General features: G+C 59.7%; 1 protein-coding gene across 3 annotated transcripts in view; it reads left to right on the top strand.

Moving 5' to 3' along the window:
- Nucleotides 1–94: 94 nt before the first annotated feature.
- Nucleotides 95–17365, top strand: part of TUBGCP6 (tubulin gamma complex associated protein 6) — a 24739-nt gene continuing 7468 nt past the window's right edge. For 2 of the 3 annotated variants that reach the window (XM_030320968.1, XM_030320967.1), the window contains exons 1-12: nucleotides 95–1134; nucleotides 2402–2565; nucleotides 8799–9009; nucleotides 12570–12743; nucleotides 13741–13862; nucleotides 14646–14703; nucleotides 14820–14929; nucleotides 15077–15168; nucleotides 15266–15405; nucleotides 16288–16437; nucleotides 17102–17183; nucleotides 17268–17356. In XM_030320968.1, the coding sequence (XP_030176828.1) occupies nucleotides 394–1134; nucleotides 2402–2565; nucleotides 8799–9009; nucleotides 12570–12743; nucleotides 13741–13862; nucleotides 14646–14703; nucleotides 14820–14929; nucleotides 15077–15168; nucleotides 15266–15405; nucleotides 16288–16437; nucleotides 17102–17183; nucleotides 17268–17356 (2133 nt within the window). In that variant the 5' untranslated portion in view covers nucleotides 95–393. The remainder of the gene's footprint in view (nucleotides 1135–2401; nucleotides 2566–8798; nucleotides 9010–12569; nucleotides 12744–13740; nucleotides 13863–14645; nucleotides 14704–14819; nucleotides 14930–15076; nucleotides 15169–15265; nucleotides 15406–16287; nucleotides 16438–17101; nucleotides 17184–17267; nucleotides 17357–17365) is intronic. The other variant, XM_030320965.1, reaches the window with a different exon arrangement.

The raw sequence follows: 17365 nt of genomic DNA, 5'->3' as shown, positions 1-17365 counted from the left end.
CGGCGGTGGCGGGAGCTGGAACCGCGGTCGGTTAGCTGGGTGAGCCCCGTGCGGGGACGCTGCCCGCCGCCAGCCCCACGCCCGCCCCGCCCCTCTGGGACGCCGGCAGGGCGTGCGAAGCCGGCCGCGTGCCCTGTGCCCGGCCCTGGCGCAGGCTCTTGGGCTTTGTCACGCTTCCGTGACCCCCCAAAGGTTGAAGGCTGCTGGACGGGAGCGCTGCCGAGCTGCGGGCGGCGGGGGGGCGGCGGGCCCGCAGAGCGCAGGAGCCTGGGAGTGCAAGTTGTGAGCCTCTGGGTGTGGGTTTAGGGGGCCGCCTGGCGTTCAGCCCCGTCTAAGCCTCCCGCGGCTGGGAGGCTTTCCCGCCCCAGGGCCTGGAGCTGCGACCCCGGGGCCATGGCCAGCGTCCCCCAGCTGTTCGACGACCTGTGCGAGGCCCTCCTGCCCGCGGCGAAGGCCCGTCTGGGCCAGCGCGGCGTGAGCCGCAAGAGGGCCAAGCAGGGCCTCAAGAGGGTGGCCTACAACGCTCTTTTCACAAATCTGTTTCAAGAGGAGACTCACAAGTTGCAGGCCGACGTCTCGAAACTCCCGGTGAAGAACAAGGTCCTTCTGCTGTCCTTCGACCTGAGAGCAGGCGGTCTCGGGCCCGAGGCTGACCGTTTGGAGGAGCTTGTGGAGGAGCTCCAAGCAGCCCCTGGCTGTCCGCTGACGGAAGTGGCGTCTGTTTTGGACCTCCTGGTCCGGCTGGCGGGCAGCGGGCCGCCTCAGGTTCTGCAGCGCAAGCGGGACTACTTCTTTAACAACAAGCATGTTGGGAGAAACGTGCCCTACAGCGGCTACGACTGCTACGACCTGAGTGTGTTTGAGATGGACGTTCAGTCTCTGATCTCCAGAGAGGAGTACTTATGTCAGGACATGGTCCGGAAAGCGCTTCAGGTGATGGAGGCGGCACCAGGCACTGGCCTGCCCACCGTTGGGCTCTTCTCATACGGTGACCCTTGCAGCGACAGGTTTGAGAGAGACACCCGGGTCTCGCTTTTCGGTGCCCTTGTGCACAGCCGCACATACGACATGGATGTCCGGCTGGACCTGCCCCCGATGCCTGACAGCGCAGACCTCTCTGGACTAGCCATTAAGGTAGAGTGTTTGCTGTCCTGCCTCCAGCTCCCAGGGCATTTGGAAATGCCTCTTTTGACCTTCCCTGGGTCATGGTAAAGGTAGGAGAGTTCTCCCGTCCCGGTCACTTGGTGGCTGAGCCGTGGTGAGGCGGGGCTGCTGGAGTGGGCTTCCGCTTCGCGGGCAAGGACACCTCTGCCCACCTGCGGACCCGGGCAGCAGGCTGTGAGTCCTCTGTTGAGAGGTGAGGCGGGAGGTCGCTTCCTCTGTTCTCCAGAGTTGCTAGTTACACTTAGGTTAATTACAAGAAAGTAACCAGTTCAGTCCCTCCTTGTGCCAGCCACATGGAGCACTCAGTAGCCACGTGGAACAAAATACTGGTTTGTGCCACATGTGCAGTATTTTTCACCTACAATGTGGGATATGTCCTACGTTACTAAATAAATCATTGTTGGCCTTTATGTTTTGTGGCTTTCTGTTGCTGGTGGATGTGCTGTCATTACTGTTATTCCCCTGATACAAGAAATTCTCACTATCATGAACATCTTGGCGTGCATACATTTTCTTGTGTCCACTGTGATTTTTTTTCCCTGGGTTCCCCAAAATGGAATTTCCAGATCAGAAGCATTTCATGAAAAATTCTATCGTAAGTTATGTTGACACTTATATGTCTTATCAAATTGGGAATTGATACTGTTTTTTAAATGTTTACTTATTTTGGGGGCACCTGGGTGGCTCAGTCAGTTAAGCGCCCGACTTCAGCTCAGGTCATGATCTCATGGTTCGTGGGTTCGAGCCCCGTGTTGGGCTCTGTGCTGACAGCTCGGAGCCTGGAGCCTGCTTCGGATTCTGTCTCCCTCTCTCTTTGCCCCTCCCCTGCTCATGCTCTGTCTCTCTCCAACGTTTATTTATTTTTGAGAGAGCGCGAATAGGGGAGGAACAGAGGATCCAAAGTGGGCTCCATGCTGTCAGCACAGAGCCTGACGCAGGGCTCAAACTCCAGAACCATGAGACCATGACCTGAGCTAAAGTCACATTCTTAACCGAATGAGCCACCCTGGCATCCCTGGAAATTGATAATCCGTTTAATTCCTTAAATGATTCAGTGGTAGTGAAAATGTTGTGTAGTACCTACGTGCTTGGGAGAAATAGAGGAAATATTCCGCTAGGTATTTCTTGTAATTAGTAACTGGAAGCGTATGGAAAAGCCCTGGAATTCTGATCACACTTGGCTGAGATTTAGACCCAAAGGCATACGTGGTGTTTCCTTCTTCCCTGTGGTCTCCAGGTTCCTCAGAGTGTGGATCAGTCGGAAGATGAAGGGTTCCAGTCAGCATCTAACTTGACTCCTGACTCCCAGTCTGAACCAGGCATGACCCCGGACATCGACCTGTGGGATGCTGTGCTCACCTACGAGGCCAGCAAGCGGAGGTGCTGGGAACAAGTTGGATGGTACGTGTGCTTTTAACCGTGAAATGCACCCCCCCCCCCACCCCCCACGTGTGAGCATGGCTTTGTAGCCTGGCTCCAATGGGATTAGGAGCCTGGCAGTTTCAGTCAGGCTACTTTATAGAATTGCCCGGGTCACGGGAGGTGAGAAAGATGCCGAGGGGAAGGACCTGCCGGCCCCACAGAGGTTGCCCTGTGCCAGTGACTTCTCCAATTCAGACAGTCCGTTGGCAGCTGAGTTACGTCCTCACCGTGAGGGCTCCCAGTCAGAGGTGTCAAGGGCAGGCTGGCGGCCTCTGTGGTCAGGGTCAGGAAGAGGTGCTCCCTAGGCACAGGGTGCCGGTGAGGGGCGTTCTTCGTGTGCACGGGTCTTCACATCTGGGGCTGACGGTGCTGCTGTCTGGCTGATAAGTTCCGGTCACACAGTGCTGCCTTGACTGGGGCCAGCATCTCCGTCCCTGGGTTCGACTGGTCCAGAGGCCTCTGCACTCAGGACCTCTCCCGAGTCCTCCCAGGATGGGGACAGAGGACACACATTTCCCAGTAGTTACTCCTGGAACCTTCTTTTCCCATGTCATGTGTTCGCAGTTCTGTAGTCTGCCAGTTTGGGGAGCAGTGAGGGGAAGAGTCAGGGCTAGCAGGGCATCGAGTGCCTTCTGATGCGGCCCTGGGCTCTGGCAGGGTCTCCTGAGGGTGGCCGCGGGCTTGCGGATGGGCACGTAGGTGCTGGTTGTACTCAGGCGTGGCTCCTGCTGGGCAGCCACCTGTCCCTCCGCAGGCAGATTCCTCCAGGGATGGCCCTGCTTCCCTCAGCGCCACTGGTGTTAGTGGTCGTGTGGTCTTTCCTGTCCTGTAACCTCCTGTTAGGGCTTCAGGCCTGTCTTGTGCGCGCAGAGCGAGTCTAAATGTTGCCGCTAACCCTTCACGTGTGTCAAGACTGGGCCAAGAAGCTAGCACTTTCTTTTGCAAACATTTGCTTGGTGGTATCTCATTTATCCTACTTTCCTAGGTCACCGTTTAGGAGATCACTCTGTCCACGCCCCTGTTCTGAATGCCCTTAATCTCCTTGGTGTCCCCCAAAGGCCGCTGACCACAGTGGTCTTCCCTGTGAGGATGACTGGCCGAGCCCCCAGGACAGGAGTCTGTCCTCTCAGCCCACCATGGGGGGCTTCTCCAGGGAGACCTTCAGGCCACGCTTCAGCTAGCTGTGGGCCCCACTTTCACCTGTCCTGGTGGGAAGCTGACCCCCCCGAACGCTGACCCCTGACCCCCCGACCTCAAGACCCTGGAGGTCTTCTGATCAAACTCATTTGGTAAATCTCTGGTGCTTGTTTCAGTTTGGATCCTGGGCACCTGCTAGTTTCCTACCCTGAGTTCAGACTAGTGGGAACTAGGGAAGGTGCTGTCCCTCCAGAGGCAGAGCCGTCAATCCCCCAACAGCCCTAGGACCGTGATGTCTGTCCCCGCCACAGCCTTAGGACCGTGACCTCTGTCCCCCCACAACCCTGGGACCATGACCTCTGTCCCCCCACAGCCCTAGGACCGTGACCTCTGTCCCATCCACAGCCCTAGGGCCGTGACCTCTGTCCCCCCACAGCCTTAGGACCGTGACCTCTGTCCCCCCACAGCCCTAGGATGGTGACGTCTGTTCCCTCCAAAGCCCTAGGGCCGTGACCTCTGTGCCCCCACACCCTAGAACCGTGACCTCTGTCCCCCCACAGCCCTAGGACCGTGACCTCTGTCCCCCCACAGCCCTAGGACCGTGACCTCTGTCCCCCCACAGCCCTAGAACCGTGACCTCTGTCCCCCCACAGCCCTAGGAACGTGACTCTGTCCCCCCACAGCCCTAGGACCGTGATGTCTGTCCCCCCACAACCCTAGGCCCGTGACCTCTGTCCCCCAACAGCCTTAGGACCGTGACCTCTGTCCCCCCACAGCCCTAGGACCGTGACCTCTGTCCCCCCACAGCCCTAGGACCGTGATGTCTGTCCCCGCCACAGCCTTAGGACCGTGACCTCTGTCCCCCCACAACCCTGGGACCATGACCTCTGTCCCATCCACAGCCCTAGGGCCGTGACCTCTGTCCCATCCACAGCCCTAGGGCCGTGACCTCTGTCCCCCCACAGCCTTAGGACCGTGACGTCTGTCCCCCCACAGCCCTAGGACCGTGACCTCTGTCCCCTCCACAGCCCTAGGACCATGACCTCTGTCCCCCCACAGCCCTAGGACCGTGACCTCTGTCCCATCCACAGCCCTAGGGCCGTGACCTCTGTCCCCCCACAGCCTTAGGACCGTGACCTCTGTCCCCCCACAGCCCTAGGACCGTGATGTCTGTCCCCCCACAACCCTAGGCCCGTGACCTCTGTCCCCCCACAGCCTTAGGACCGTGACCTCTGTCCCCCCACAGCCCTAGGACCGTGACCACTGTCCCCCCACAGCCTTAGGACCGTGACCTCTGTCCCCCCACAGCCCTAGGATGGTGACGTCTGTTCCCTCCAAAGTCCTAGGGCCGTGACCTCTGTGCCCCCACACCCTAGGACCGTGACCTCTGTCCCCCCACAGCCCTAGGACCGTGACCTCTGTCCCCCCACAGCCCTAGGAACGTGATGTCTGTCCCCCCACAAGCCTAGGCCCGTGACCTCTGTCCTCCCACAGCCCTAGGACCGTGACCTATGTCCCCCCACAGCCCTAGGACCGTGACCTCTGTCCCCCCACAGCCCTAGGACCGTGACCTCTGTCCCTCCACAGCCTTAGGACCGTGACCTCTGTCCCTCCACAGCCTTAGGACCGTGACCTCTGTCCCCCCACAGCCCTAGGACCGTGACCTCTGTCCCCCCACAGCCCTAGGACCGTGACCTCTGTCCCCCCACAGCCCTAGGACCGTGACCACTGTCCCCCCACAGCCTTAGGACCGTGACCTCTGTCCCCCCACAGCCCTAGGACGGTGACGTCTGTTCCCTCCAAAGCCCTAGGGCCGTGACTTCTGTGCCCCCACACACTAGGACCGTGACCTCTGTCCCCCCACAGCCCTAGGACCGTGACCTCTGTCCCCCCACAGCCCTAGGAACGTGACTCTGTCCCCCCACAGCCCTAGGACCGTGACCTCTGTCCCCCCACAGCCCTAGGACCGTGACCGCTGTCCCATCCACAGCCCTAGGACCGTGACCTCTGACCCCCACAGCCCTAGGACCGTGACCACTGTCCCCCCACAGCCTTAGGACCGTGACCTCTGTCCCCCCACAGCCCTAGGATGGTGACGTCTGTTCCCTCCAAAGCCCTAGGGCCGTGACCTCTGTGCCCCCACACCCTAGGACCGTGACCTCTGTCCCCTCACAGCCCTAGGACCGTGACCTCTGTCCCCCCACAGCCCTAGGAACGTGACTCTGTCCCCCCACAGCCCTAGGACAGTGATGTCTGTCCCCCCACAGCCCTAGGACCGTGACGTCTGTCCCCCCACAGCCCTAGGACCGTGACGTCTGTCCCCCCACAGCCCTAGGCCCGTGACCTCTGTCCCCCCACAGCCCTAGGACCGTGACTTCTGTCCCCCCACAGCCCTAGGACCGTGACCTCTGTCCCCTCCACCGCCCTAGGACCGTGACCTCTGTCCCATCCACAGCCCTAGGGCCGTGACCTCTGTCCCCCCACAGCCTTAGGACCGTGACCTCTGTCCCCCCACAGCCCTAGGACCGTGACGTCTGTCCCCCCACAGCCCTAGGCCCGTGACCTCTGTCCCCCCACAGCCTTAGGACCGTGACCTCTGTCCCCCCACAGCCCTAGGACCGTGACGTCTGTCCCCCCACAACCCTAGGCCCGTGACCTCTGTCCTCCCACAGCCCTAGGACCGTGACCTCTGTCCCCCCACAGCCCTAGGACCGTGACCTCTGTCCCTCCACAGCCCTAGGACCGTGACCTCTGTCCCCCCACAGCCCTAGGACCGTGACCTCTGTCCCCCCACAGCCCTAGGACCGTGACCTCTGTCCCCCCACAGCCCTAGGACCGTGACCTCTGTCCCCCCACAGCCCTAGGACCGTGACCTCTGTCCCCCCACAGCCCTAGGACCGTGACCTCTGTCCCCCCACAGCCCTGGGACGGTGCTCTCTGTCCCCCCACAGCCCTGGGACGGTGCTCTCTGTCCCCCCACAGCCCTAGGGCCGTGACCTGTCCACTGAGACCCCGGAGGACCTCTCCTCTGTGCCTCGCCCTGCCACCAGCTCCGGCACCGGGCCGCCTTCCCTGCTGCTGGGCTTCTCTGCCATTCCTCTGTGGCCGCCACCCGTTCTGGGCGCAGCGGTTTCTTCACGTTAAGGGCTGAGTTCCCCGTGGGGGTAGGTTTTCCTTCACGCGCTTTTCTCCCTCGGCTCTGAATTCCCAAAGGGGGCGCATGTGGCCACGGTGGTGCTGGGGTCAGCCCTGGAAGGGTGGGGGCAGAAGCAGTCGGGGGTGTGGGAGACGTGCACACACCTGCCCGGAGGGACTCCCTGGAGGAGCGTTTGGAAGGACTTCGAATCTTGAGAGGTTTTTCCTTTCTTCGGGCTTTTCTTTCCCCTGGGAGGTGAGGGCTGATGTCCGTGGTCTGGCCACACCCCACCTGCCCATCTGGACGCCTCAGGACTGGCCTCTCTGCTTCCTCCTGCCCCTCCCTCTCGCCTCCACGCAGCTCGTGCTACTGCCGGCACCTCGTTGCTCCGTCTGCCACGCCGGATGGCTGCCCCTGGTGTGGAGCGAGGGCCGGCCCTCCCGTGGAGTCCTCCCATGGAGTCCTCCCGGCCCCCGGCCCCACTCACGCTTTCCCCTTTTCTCTTCTCGCTGCTCCCAGGGCCTCTTGTTCCCTCCCTGGCCCTGGGTTCCGAGTCGGTGCTTCCTTGTTTCTTTTGCAGCGCCGGCCCCTGAGGGCTTGTCCACCTGGCTGCTCCCCGATACTTGCTGAACGAGGGGAAAATCCGTTTCTGGTGCGTTGTCGATTAAAAAGCATTTGTATTTTAACAGCTTCTAAGATGTGTTGTTCCTGACCTTGTATATCCCTCCTGATGGGATCAAAACGTGCTGGTGGTCAGACAAGTGGCTGATGTGGAATGTCCTGTAGCTTGGAGCTCTTCCCCCACAGGAAATGATTTTTGGCTTTGAAGAATAAATGATCCTCTTTCTGATATGTTTTTGATATGCTAGACCTAAAATTACTTTTTTTTTTTTTTTTTTTTTTTTTTGCAGAGGAGGAGAAAAGAGCTGGTTAGGTATTAAAAATGAGAAGAGTTCTAAAAGGGTCTGTATTCCCTGAGCTCCCTTTATTAAGAAGTGACTCTCTCGGTGGATCTTAAAAACCAGGCTTTCATGCTTTTCAGTAAGGGTTGAGAGTTTCCAAAGGAATATTTAAAAAGCAATACTGGGTTTTTTTTGGCTGCTTCTGAACGATATGGCTGTGCTGTGTAGACACCGTTTGTGAGTTCCTGGCGAAGGATCCCATGGAGGCAGAGCTGCTGGTGCCCAGAGGCGCCCTCTGCGAGGCCCAACGTGCCTGTTATGTCCTGAAAGTTTGTGAGACTTGCTCTGAGGAACGGGATAAAGGAAACCTCGATAACACGTTCCGGGGGCCCGCAGGGGGCTCTCGCTGTCTCCAGCTGCTCTGGGCTCTGCACCCTCCCAGGAGGAAGCCTGTGGGAAGCCTGGCCGCACCTCCTGCCGGGGAGATGCTGCCCGGAGTCCCTGACCCCGAGTGGTGGGGACCACGAGCTCCCCCTGCCGGCCGCCCGGCGCGTTCAGCAAGCTCTCTTTCAACTCCTTCCCCAGGGCGGGCAAAGTGTACACGACGTGAAATTTGCCATCTTAAGCATTTTAAGGATACGGTTTTGTACCTGGATCAGGCAACTTAGCGGGGTGTCTTCAGGGTTCCTCCGTGCTGTAGCGTCTGTCACAGCGTCCCTTCCAAGTCCGGATGGTCCCCATTTTATGGACAGGCCATGTTTTGTTAATCCATTCATCTGTCCGTGGACACTTGGGGTGTGAATAATGCTGCCATGAACATTGTGCTTATTCTTAACATGCAGATACCTTGTGACTGTCACCCTGAGGGCCTCCGGGTGCCCCTTGGGCACTGGGCGGGTGGGGGCGTTTGCTGCTGCTTCGGTTTCACACCTGGTCTTACTGTTGCGAGTGCCCCTCTCTCCTGCCTTCTGTTCGTGCGGCTAAGGTGCGCGTGTCGCCTCGCCTGCTCAGTGTCCCCTCCTCTGTCTCCCCCACAGCCCCCCCGGCCACAAGGAGGAGCCCTACCTCACCGAGGCGGGAAGGGACACCTTCGACAGGTTCTGCAGGCTCCGCCAAGGGGAGCTACAGGTGCTGGGCGGGGGCCTCCTGCAGGCCCCACAGCCCGTCCTGGTGAAGGAGTGCGAACTGGTGAAAGACGCACTGAATGTCCTGATCGGGGTCGTGTCTACCACATTCTCCCTCTGCCAGGTAAGGGAGCGCCGGCGCGCCGTGACCGCACCAACATGGTGTCGACGGCCTGCCGTCCGCCTGGCGCTCTACGGGGTAGAAGGGAGCCCCTGCAGGAAGCAGGCGGCCTCGTGTGCGAACCTTTGGGTGCTGGGGGCGGCTGGAAGCCGGCTCCGTGGCCTGCCCGGAGATCATGGCGACGGTCTTCTCTTTTCAGTCTTAAACAGTGTTTCTTTATTAACATCGTTGTAAAGCTGAGCAAAAGTGAGACGTTTATTACTATTGGTGAAACAGTAGAAGTGTGCCCCCCATTTCCCTGCCTAGCCTTAAGAAGTGTCAAGGGCCCTCTGAGCCTTCCCTGCGCTCAGATAGGTGCAGACTCAGCCTCCAGGAGCACCTGCCCGGCAGGAGGGGGCCATGCCGTTCGGAGACCTTGTCGCTGGCTTTACCCAGGGCTCTTGGCAGCTCCTGGCTAGTGGGCGGGGCCTAGGGCATCCTTTTTGCCTCTTGCCGAGCACTTGTAAGCAGATGTATTTACAAACATCAAGCCTTTTGTACACGTTATTCTGCAGACTTGCGGTATCCAGCCTTTCTGTATCTTTTTTTTTTTTTTAATGTGTATTTATTTACTTAGAGCAGGAGAGCAGGGGTGGGACAGAGACAGAGGGAGAGAGAATCCCAAGCAGGCTCCATGCTGGCAGCACAGAGCCTGACACAGGGCTCAAACTCACCGCGAGGTCATGACCTGAGCCGAAATCAAGAGTCAGTCGTTTAACCGACTGAGCCACCCAGACACCCCAGATGTTTCATTGCTAGTATATAGAAGTAACTGGTTTTGTAGACTGCCGCTTTGCTGAATACGTTCATTAGTTCTGATGCGTTTTGCGTGTCAGGGTTGGAGTTCTTTAGGGTTCCCTGTATATGAGATCCCATCATTGGGGTGCCTGGGTGGCTCAGTTGGCTAAGTGTCTGACTTCAGCTCAGGTCATGATCTCACAGTTTGTGGGTTCAAGCCCCGCGACGGGCTCTGTGCTGACAGCTCAGAGCCTGGAACCTGCTTCGGGTTCTGTATCTCCCTCTCTGTCTGGCCTGCCCCCACTTGCACTCTGTCTCTCTCCCTCTCACTAAAAAAGAATTTTTTTTTTTAATTAAAAGAGTTTTTTTATTTTTTTTTTAAATTTTTTTTTTCAACGTTTATTTATTTTTGGGACAGAGAGAGACAGAGCATGAACGGGGGAGGGGCAGAGAGAGAGGGAGACACAGAATCGGAAACAGGCTCCAGGCTCTGAGCCATCAGCCCAGAGCCCGACGCGGGGCTCGAACTCCCGGACCGCGAGATCGTGACCTGGCTGAAGTCGGACGCCTAACCGACTGCGCCACCCAGGCGCCCCTAAAAGAGTTTTTTTAAAGATCCTATTCTCTGCAAATAGATAACTTCTTCCTTTCCAGCTTGGATACCTTTTATTTCTTTCTCTTGCCTCATTGCTCTGGCTAGGACTTCCAGTGCTATTTTAAACAGAAGTGGTGAGGGGCGCCTGGGTGGCGCAGTCAGTTAAGCGTCCGACTTCAGCCAGGTCACGATCTCGCGGTCCGGGAGTTCGAGCCCCGCGTCGGGCTCTGGGCTGATGGCTCAGAGCCTGGAGCCTGTTTCCGATTCTGTGTCTCCCCCTCTCTCTGCCCCTCCCCCGTTCATGCTCTGTCTCTCTCTGTCCCAAAAATAAATAAAGGTTGAAAAAAAAAATTTAAAAAAACAGAAGTGGTGAAAGCAGGCATCCTTGCCTCTCTCCTCGTCCTGGGGGAAAAGACTTGCCATCGTTGAGTGTGCTGTCAGCTGTGGGTTTCTGTACGTGGGCTTTATTGTGTTGAGGAAGTTCCCTATATTTCCTACTTTACTGAGTGTGTTCGTCATGAGAGTGTGTTGGATTTTGTCAAACACTTTTTTTATATCAATTGAGATAATCGTATTTTTTTTCTTTTAATGCAGCCTATTGCATTGTTTGTTTTTTTTTTTTTTTTTACTTCACTTCTTTAACAAGTATTTGTTGTTACTTAAGCCATGATTCAGGATCCCAGGGTGGGAGTCACCACGTACACAGGTGCCCCTTCACCACCCTGGGAGGTAGATGGAGGAGAGGTGGGTGGTGCCAGTTCCAATCTTCCCAGGAAACATGCCTTCTGCCCAATGATCGTCCTGGGCTGACACCCGGGACAGGGACAGAGAGACTTGTCACCATCTGACCACAGACATCACTTCCGCCAGCAGTCATGAAATCCAGATAGTTCTGCCCACGGTTCCTGGTCTGGTTCTGGTTGGGGAAAGCAGCTGTCAAAAAGGGCAGTCAGGGGAATGGGGGGGGCACCTGGGTGGCTCAGTCGGTTAAGTGTCTGACTCCTGGTTTCAGCTCAGGTCATGATCTCACGGTTCTCGGGTGTGGTCCCTGTATCAGGCTCTGTGCTGACAGCACGGAGCCTGCTTGAGATTCTGTCTCCCTCCATTCCGCCCCCCCCACCCCGCCCCCGATAAATAAACTTAAAAAGGTAGGGGCAGACTGGTAGTTCTTGATCTTGGGTCTTGATGTTTTCTGCCACGGGGCTGACTTCCAAAGACAGCTCTGAAGCAGCTCACAGCTCAGTGTGACCCTCAGCAAAGACCGAATTGATGGATTTTTATAGGTTGAACCGCCTATTAATATGGTGCTGGATTTGATTTGTTCTTATTTTATCCAAGATGTTTGCATTTCTGCTCACAAGGGATGTTGGCCTGTAGTTTCCCTCCTCGTACTGTCTTTATCTTTCTTTGGAAGCAGGGTAGTACTGGCTGCCTAGAATTAGGAAGCATTCCCCTCTCTTCAGTTTTTGGAAGAGTTTGAGAATAGTTAGTGTCAGTTCTTTGTTTGGTAGAATCATCTGGTCCTGGGCTTTTCTGTAGTTGGGAGGGTGGTTTGTTGTCATTGTTTTCTTTAAACTGTGATAAGATACACAGAACATTTACTACCTTAACCTGCTGGGAGGTCCTGGGTCGGTGGGAATGATGCCTCGGCTGGGAGTGCCTGAGGCCTCCACTCGGGTGTGGGCCGCCGGCTTGCGTGTTGCCCTTCCGCTGCCCGCCAGGTGCCAGTGCTGAGGGGGGCTGGCCTCTGTGGCTCTCACGGTCATTGCAGGGCGCAGCTCAGCAGCAACCATCCATCATTTCCTTGGGACACGTCCCTCGGAGTCAGTCATTAGATCGAATGGCAAGCACTGTTTTAAAGCTTCTGCCCCCGAGGACGTTGTTGTGTGGGCCTCTCGGGGAGTGTGGGAGGTCACTCGTGTTCCCACACCCTTGTCCACGGTCGGCTGTCTTTCTCAGTGCGGTCGGTGAGGAAGGATGCTGTTGTGTTTCCGTGTGTGTTCAGTACTCGGGGTGGGACAGAGGGCTGTGCTTTCTGACCGTCTGCTCTTGGCTTTCGGCTCTTACTTTTGGTGTGTTGGTTTGGGGCACCCTGTCCGGGGACGCCGGGCAGCGCCGTGGCTGGGTGCGTGGGTGCAAGGGGACGTGGTGCCCGACCTCAGTAGCCTCTCCTCTGCTCTGCCCTGTCCAGCCAGCTCAGACCTTCATGGTGAGGCGGGGGGTCCACGTGTCGGGAGCGTCCCCCGAGAGCATCAGCAGCCTGCTGTCAGAGGTGGCCGAGTGTGGGACACACTACGCACGCCTGAGCCAGTTCTCCCTGCAGCCTCTACTGGACTCTTCGTGCAGCAAGGGCCTCGTGCTCCAGGTACAGGCCTGAGTCTCATGGCTGTCAGACCGTCCTGACAGCTATGACAGACTCTGGGAGAGAGCCTCACAGAGTCTGCCCCGGAGCACTGAGACCAAACCTCGTGCCTCCCTTGGTAATGCCTGAAACCCGGTAGTGACTCTTGAGGAACGGGGTCCCCAGTGATTATGTTTCAGCTCATCTGTCACTTAACTGTGGGCCGTGGGCTACAGGCATGGCCAGCATTTGGGGGGCCTGAGCTGTTTGGGGTGGGTACATGCTGCCTGGTCCCCACCGGTCCTCAAGGAGTCGCCCGGTGACTGACACAAGGTCCTCCCTTGAGGCGAAGTTCTAGGGGCCGACCGGGCCGCTTCCAGGCCGGGCAGAGCTCCTCCCTGCCCGGGGACAGCAGGCGTCCAGACGGAGCAGGGGAGCAGGGCGTCTGGGGAGAACTGAGTGAAGAGCAACAGGGAGGCTGAGCCAAGGAGGCAGAGCGCTGGGGCCCACGGGGGCCGGGCCGCACGGGTTCCTTCACGTGGGGCCCTGCAGCAGTGTTACCGGGTGATGCGACGAGGCTCGGGTTTTAGACGGCGCAGGCTGGGCCCGTGGCAGTAAGAAGGAAACTGACGAAGACAGGAGGGACTGCATGGGGGTTGTGGGACGTGACGGGTGGGTGGACTGACTTTTGTTCCAGAGCGTTCCATGCAGACCTCCTGTGAAGACGGCTGCTGAGCTAGGGCCAGGGCCCAGGGCCCAGGGCGCGCGTGCTGCCACCACCCTAGTGGTTTGAGCAGCCAGAAAGCCTCTCGAGTTGGCACCTGCGTCCCCGTGGGGTTTCCTGGTGCGGCTGGGGTGTCTGGGCATGACCCATAGGTGCCTGTTCCTTGGAACATGGAGCTGCAGGCTTGGGGGATGGAAGGCAAGCCTTTCCCAGCCCCAGTCCGTCCTTTCACGTTCTGAGCTTGGCGGCCACGTCCAGGGGCCTGGCCGCCCTCCTCCCAGCCTCCTTGCCCCACAGGCCTTCACCAGCGGCCTGAGGAGGTACCTACAGTATTACCGGGCTTGCGTTCTCTCCACTCCACCCACCCTGAGCCTCCTCACCATTGGCTTTCTCTTCAAGAAACTGGGCCGGCAGCTCAGGTGAGCCTCAGCATGGCGGCTGAGCGTGGGGGCAGGTGGGGGACTGGCTTTGCGAACAGCCCTCCCGGTCCGTGTCTGGACGGCCCTCGCCCAGATGAATGCGCTGGGTACTGTGTCACCGGGTGCCACGTGCTGTGTATCTGTTGGTGGCTCGCCGCGGCAGGCCCTGTCTAGGGCTGGGGGCTCCTGCCTGAAGGGCACACGGGGTTCCTGCAGACCTGGCTCCTGGCACTCGGGGGCCAGCTAGCAAGCACCAGGCAGAGTGTCAGTGGCAGGTGCCATCTGGAGAAGGGAACATAAGGGCCTAGGGGTGCTGAGGGGGAGGTTCGGTGGGAGAGGAAGCCTTCCAGGAAGCAGGGCTGGAGGTGGGGTGCAGTGAGGGAGGCAGGAGTCTGGGGGCACCTGGAGGGTGTCATGTGGAGCACAGACTGCTGCAGGGCAGAGAGGGTGAGGGACCCGGGAGGGGTCCCGCCAGTCATCCAGGCTAGAGAGGTGGCCGCCTGGGCGAGGCAGTGGGGGTGCTGCAAGTATAGGGGAGGGGTCGTGGAGCCAGGGCAGCTCTGAGTCTCCCCCGGGCCTGGCGAGGAGGTGGAGATGCACGGGGTGTCCAGGGAGGGGTCAGGCAGGAACCCTGAACCTGGGTCCTCGAAGTACAGGTGCTCTTCCAGCTGGAGCATGGAGGCCGGCGGAAGTGGGCCTGGGACACGTTTGCTGAGGTGTCACGGGCCTAGGGGCCCTGTGTGTCTCTTGCCTGGCCTCACTCGGGCCCGTCCGTGTGTCCAGGTACCTGGCCGAGCTCTGTGGTGTGGGCGGCGGGGGACCGAGGGCCGAGTTCCCGACCGTGAGTTGTGCACTCTTAACTGAGCGGTGGCCCTGTGGGATCCGGGACTGGGGAGGCGGCCGAGGGCAGGCCCCTTGGTGGGGCGTGCGCTGAGCCCCCTCCCCTGCTGTCTCCAGGGGGTGAGGCTGCTGTCCTACCTGTACCAGGAGGCCCTGGACAACTGCAGTAACGAACACTACCCGGTGCTGCTGTCCCTGCTGCAGACCAGCTGCGAGCCCTACACGAGGTGCGGCCCCGCTCTGTCCACGTGCCTCTGTGACCGCGGCCTCTCGTCGGGCAGCTGCTGGGTGCGGGGGCGGGGGGGGGGCGGTGTGAGGAGGGGACCGCAGCTCGCCGGGCAGACCACCGCCTCACCGCCCCCCCGCCCCGGCAGGTTCATTCACGACTGGGTCTACAGCGGGCTCTTCCGCGATACTTACGGCGAGTTCATGATCCAGGTGAACCACGAGTACTTGGGCTTCAGAGGTAGGCGGCTGCGGGTTGCTGGGCTGGGCCTCTGCCGTCAGGTGGCTCAGGGCCGGTGCCTGACGGTGGCCAGCCGTGTGTCCTGTCCCACATCCAGATAAGTTTTACTGGACCCACGGCTACGTGCTCATTTCCAAAGAGGTGGAGGACTGTGTCCCCGTGTTCCTAAAGCACATCGCACACGACGTGTATGTCTGCGGGAAGACCATCAACCTGCTGAAGCTCTGCTGCCCCCGGGTGAGCCCCCCCACCCCCTCTTGTGCTCTTGCTCCCCGTCCCCTGAGACCTGGCCGTCTGTCCTTAGTTAGTGGTGACCGCTCTCTCAGTTTCCCCCGAGTGTCACCAGCAGCTCTGTTCAAAGGCAGGAGGGAAAGTCGAGGCATTCAGAGGCTCAGGGGCAGGGGGCTCCTCCCTCTGTGTGCACGGGGGTGGGGGGGGGTGCCGCCCCGGTGGGCAAGGGTTCCCTCTGTCCCTCTGCACAGGGAGCTGCCCCAGGCGGGCCAGGGCTGGGCCACATCCGTAGGGAGCCGTGTCCTGGCTGGGAGGGTGGGGAAGAAGGGGTTGCCAGGGTTGCCTCCTCCAAAGGGGAGGCCTGGACAGCAGCTTCCCCATCGTCCGTGGGGCTGAGGCCCTGCGCCAGGGGTGCTGCTGCTGTCTGAGCAGGGAGGCAAGCGGGCTGCCTGTATGGGGATGGGGAGGGGCCAGGCTCAGCCTGTGGCTAACGGGGCCCCTCCTGCGCTGGGTCAAGAAAAAATGGAGTGCCCGGACGTGGGGAGAGCCAGGCCTCGGGGGCGGCCAGCAGTGGCGTCTGGGCCGACCGCGGTGTGTGAGTGCCGTGTCCACGGCCCACGCTCCTCCCAGTGAGGGAGGCTGAAGGGATTGCAGTCTTCACAGCTTCCAGAGGGTTGTTCCTGGGAGGCAGGATGGCCTGTGCCGCAGGGCAGCCTTGGCCCGGGCAGAGACCCCCACAGGCCGTCTGTGATGGCCCTGGAGCTGTGCCCCTTGGTCGAAAGAGGTGTTTCTGAGAAAGCGAGCTGTCCCCACGAGTCATGGAAACAGGAGGAGCCGGCTGTGGGTCTGTGTGTCGCTGGGCTCACCTCAGGTTCTCCCTCTTGGCAGCACTACCTCTGCTGGTCCGACGTCCCTGTCCCTCGGATCTCGGTGATTTTCTCCCCGGAGGAGCTGAAGGAGGTGGAGAGGGACTGCGCCATCTACGTGGGGCGCATGGAGAGGGTGGCGCGCCATAGCTCCATCAGCAAGGAGGAGAAGGTGCCGGCCTTTCCTTGCCCCTCCTTCCCTCTAAGGGCCTTGGGCTGATGGGGAGGGGCGTGGGACATGGTGAGGCTGGCCCTCGTGTTCTCTGTCCGGGTAGGGTACCTGGGTGGGAGGTGCACGGGCCAGGGGCTCTGTCCTCTCTTCTCTGGGACTGGCTGAGCAGTGACTGCAGGACAGCAGGACCCAAGGCTCCTGTACTTGGTGGCCTCTGTGAGCTCCTCCCCTGCTTGGAAGGGGCTGGTGTACTGACCCGAACTTTTGAGTATTTTGTGTACCCGGGGAGGGGTTTGATGGAGAGCCCTTTCTGGCCTGGCATCTGGTGGCCACAGGGAGATACGGGAGGGTGGTGGGGTGGGCAGACCTGAGAGAGCAAGTAGAGGGGGAGGGGGTAGAGCTGGAGGAGGGGAGGGGGCTGGCCCTCCTTCCCCGTCAGGGAGCCCTCCGGGGTGGGCACACACAGGCCTGGGGTCTTGGCCCTGGGTCTCGGCCCTGGGTCGCTCTGAGCGTGCGTAGACTACCTCGCCTTGTTGCTGTGCAGGGTGGGGCGCCTTCATAGCTGGAGGGGCCGGCCTGGGTGTGCACAGCCCCCACCCCCAGGCTGGCCTGGAGGGAGGAGGTAGGGAGTTAGGATGTGGTGTTTACAGATGGCTCTTTTCAGGAATTACGAATGGAAATCGCCAAACAAGAATTGATCGTCCAGGCCCGGGAGGCAGCATCCAGGGTCCTGCGAGCGCTCAGTGGTGCGTGGGGTTCGGGGCCTCCCCCTGCGGTTCTGTCACCCCCCCCCCCCCTGCAGGTAACACCGCCTCTCCCATCTCCACTAGACCGGCAGACGTCTGAACGCATGGCCCTGGATGCCCGGAAGCGAGAGCAGTTCCAGCGGCTGAAGGAGCAGTTTGTGAGGGACCAGGAGGTAGTTCGG

The sequence above is a fragment of the Lynx canadensis genome, chromosome B4 (genome assembly GCF_007474595.2).
Source record: "Lynx canadensis isolate LIC74 chromosome B4, mLynCan4.pri.v2, whole genome shotgun sequence".
NCBI lineage: Eukaryota > Metazoa > Chordata > Mammalia > Carnivora > Felidae > Lynx > Lynx canadensis.
Note: the sequence above shows the minus strand (reverse complement) of the source record. Positions and strands in the feature narration are given on the sequence as shown.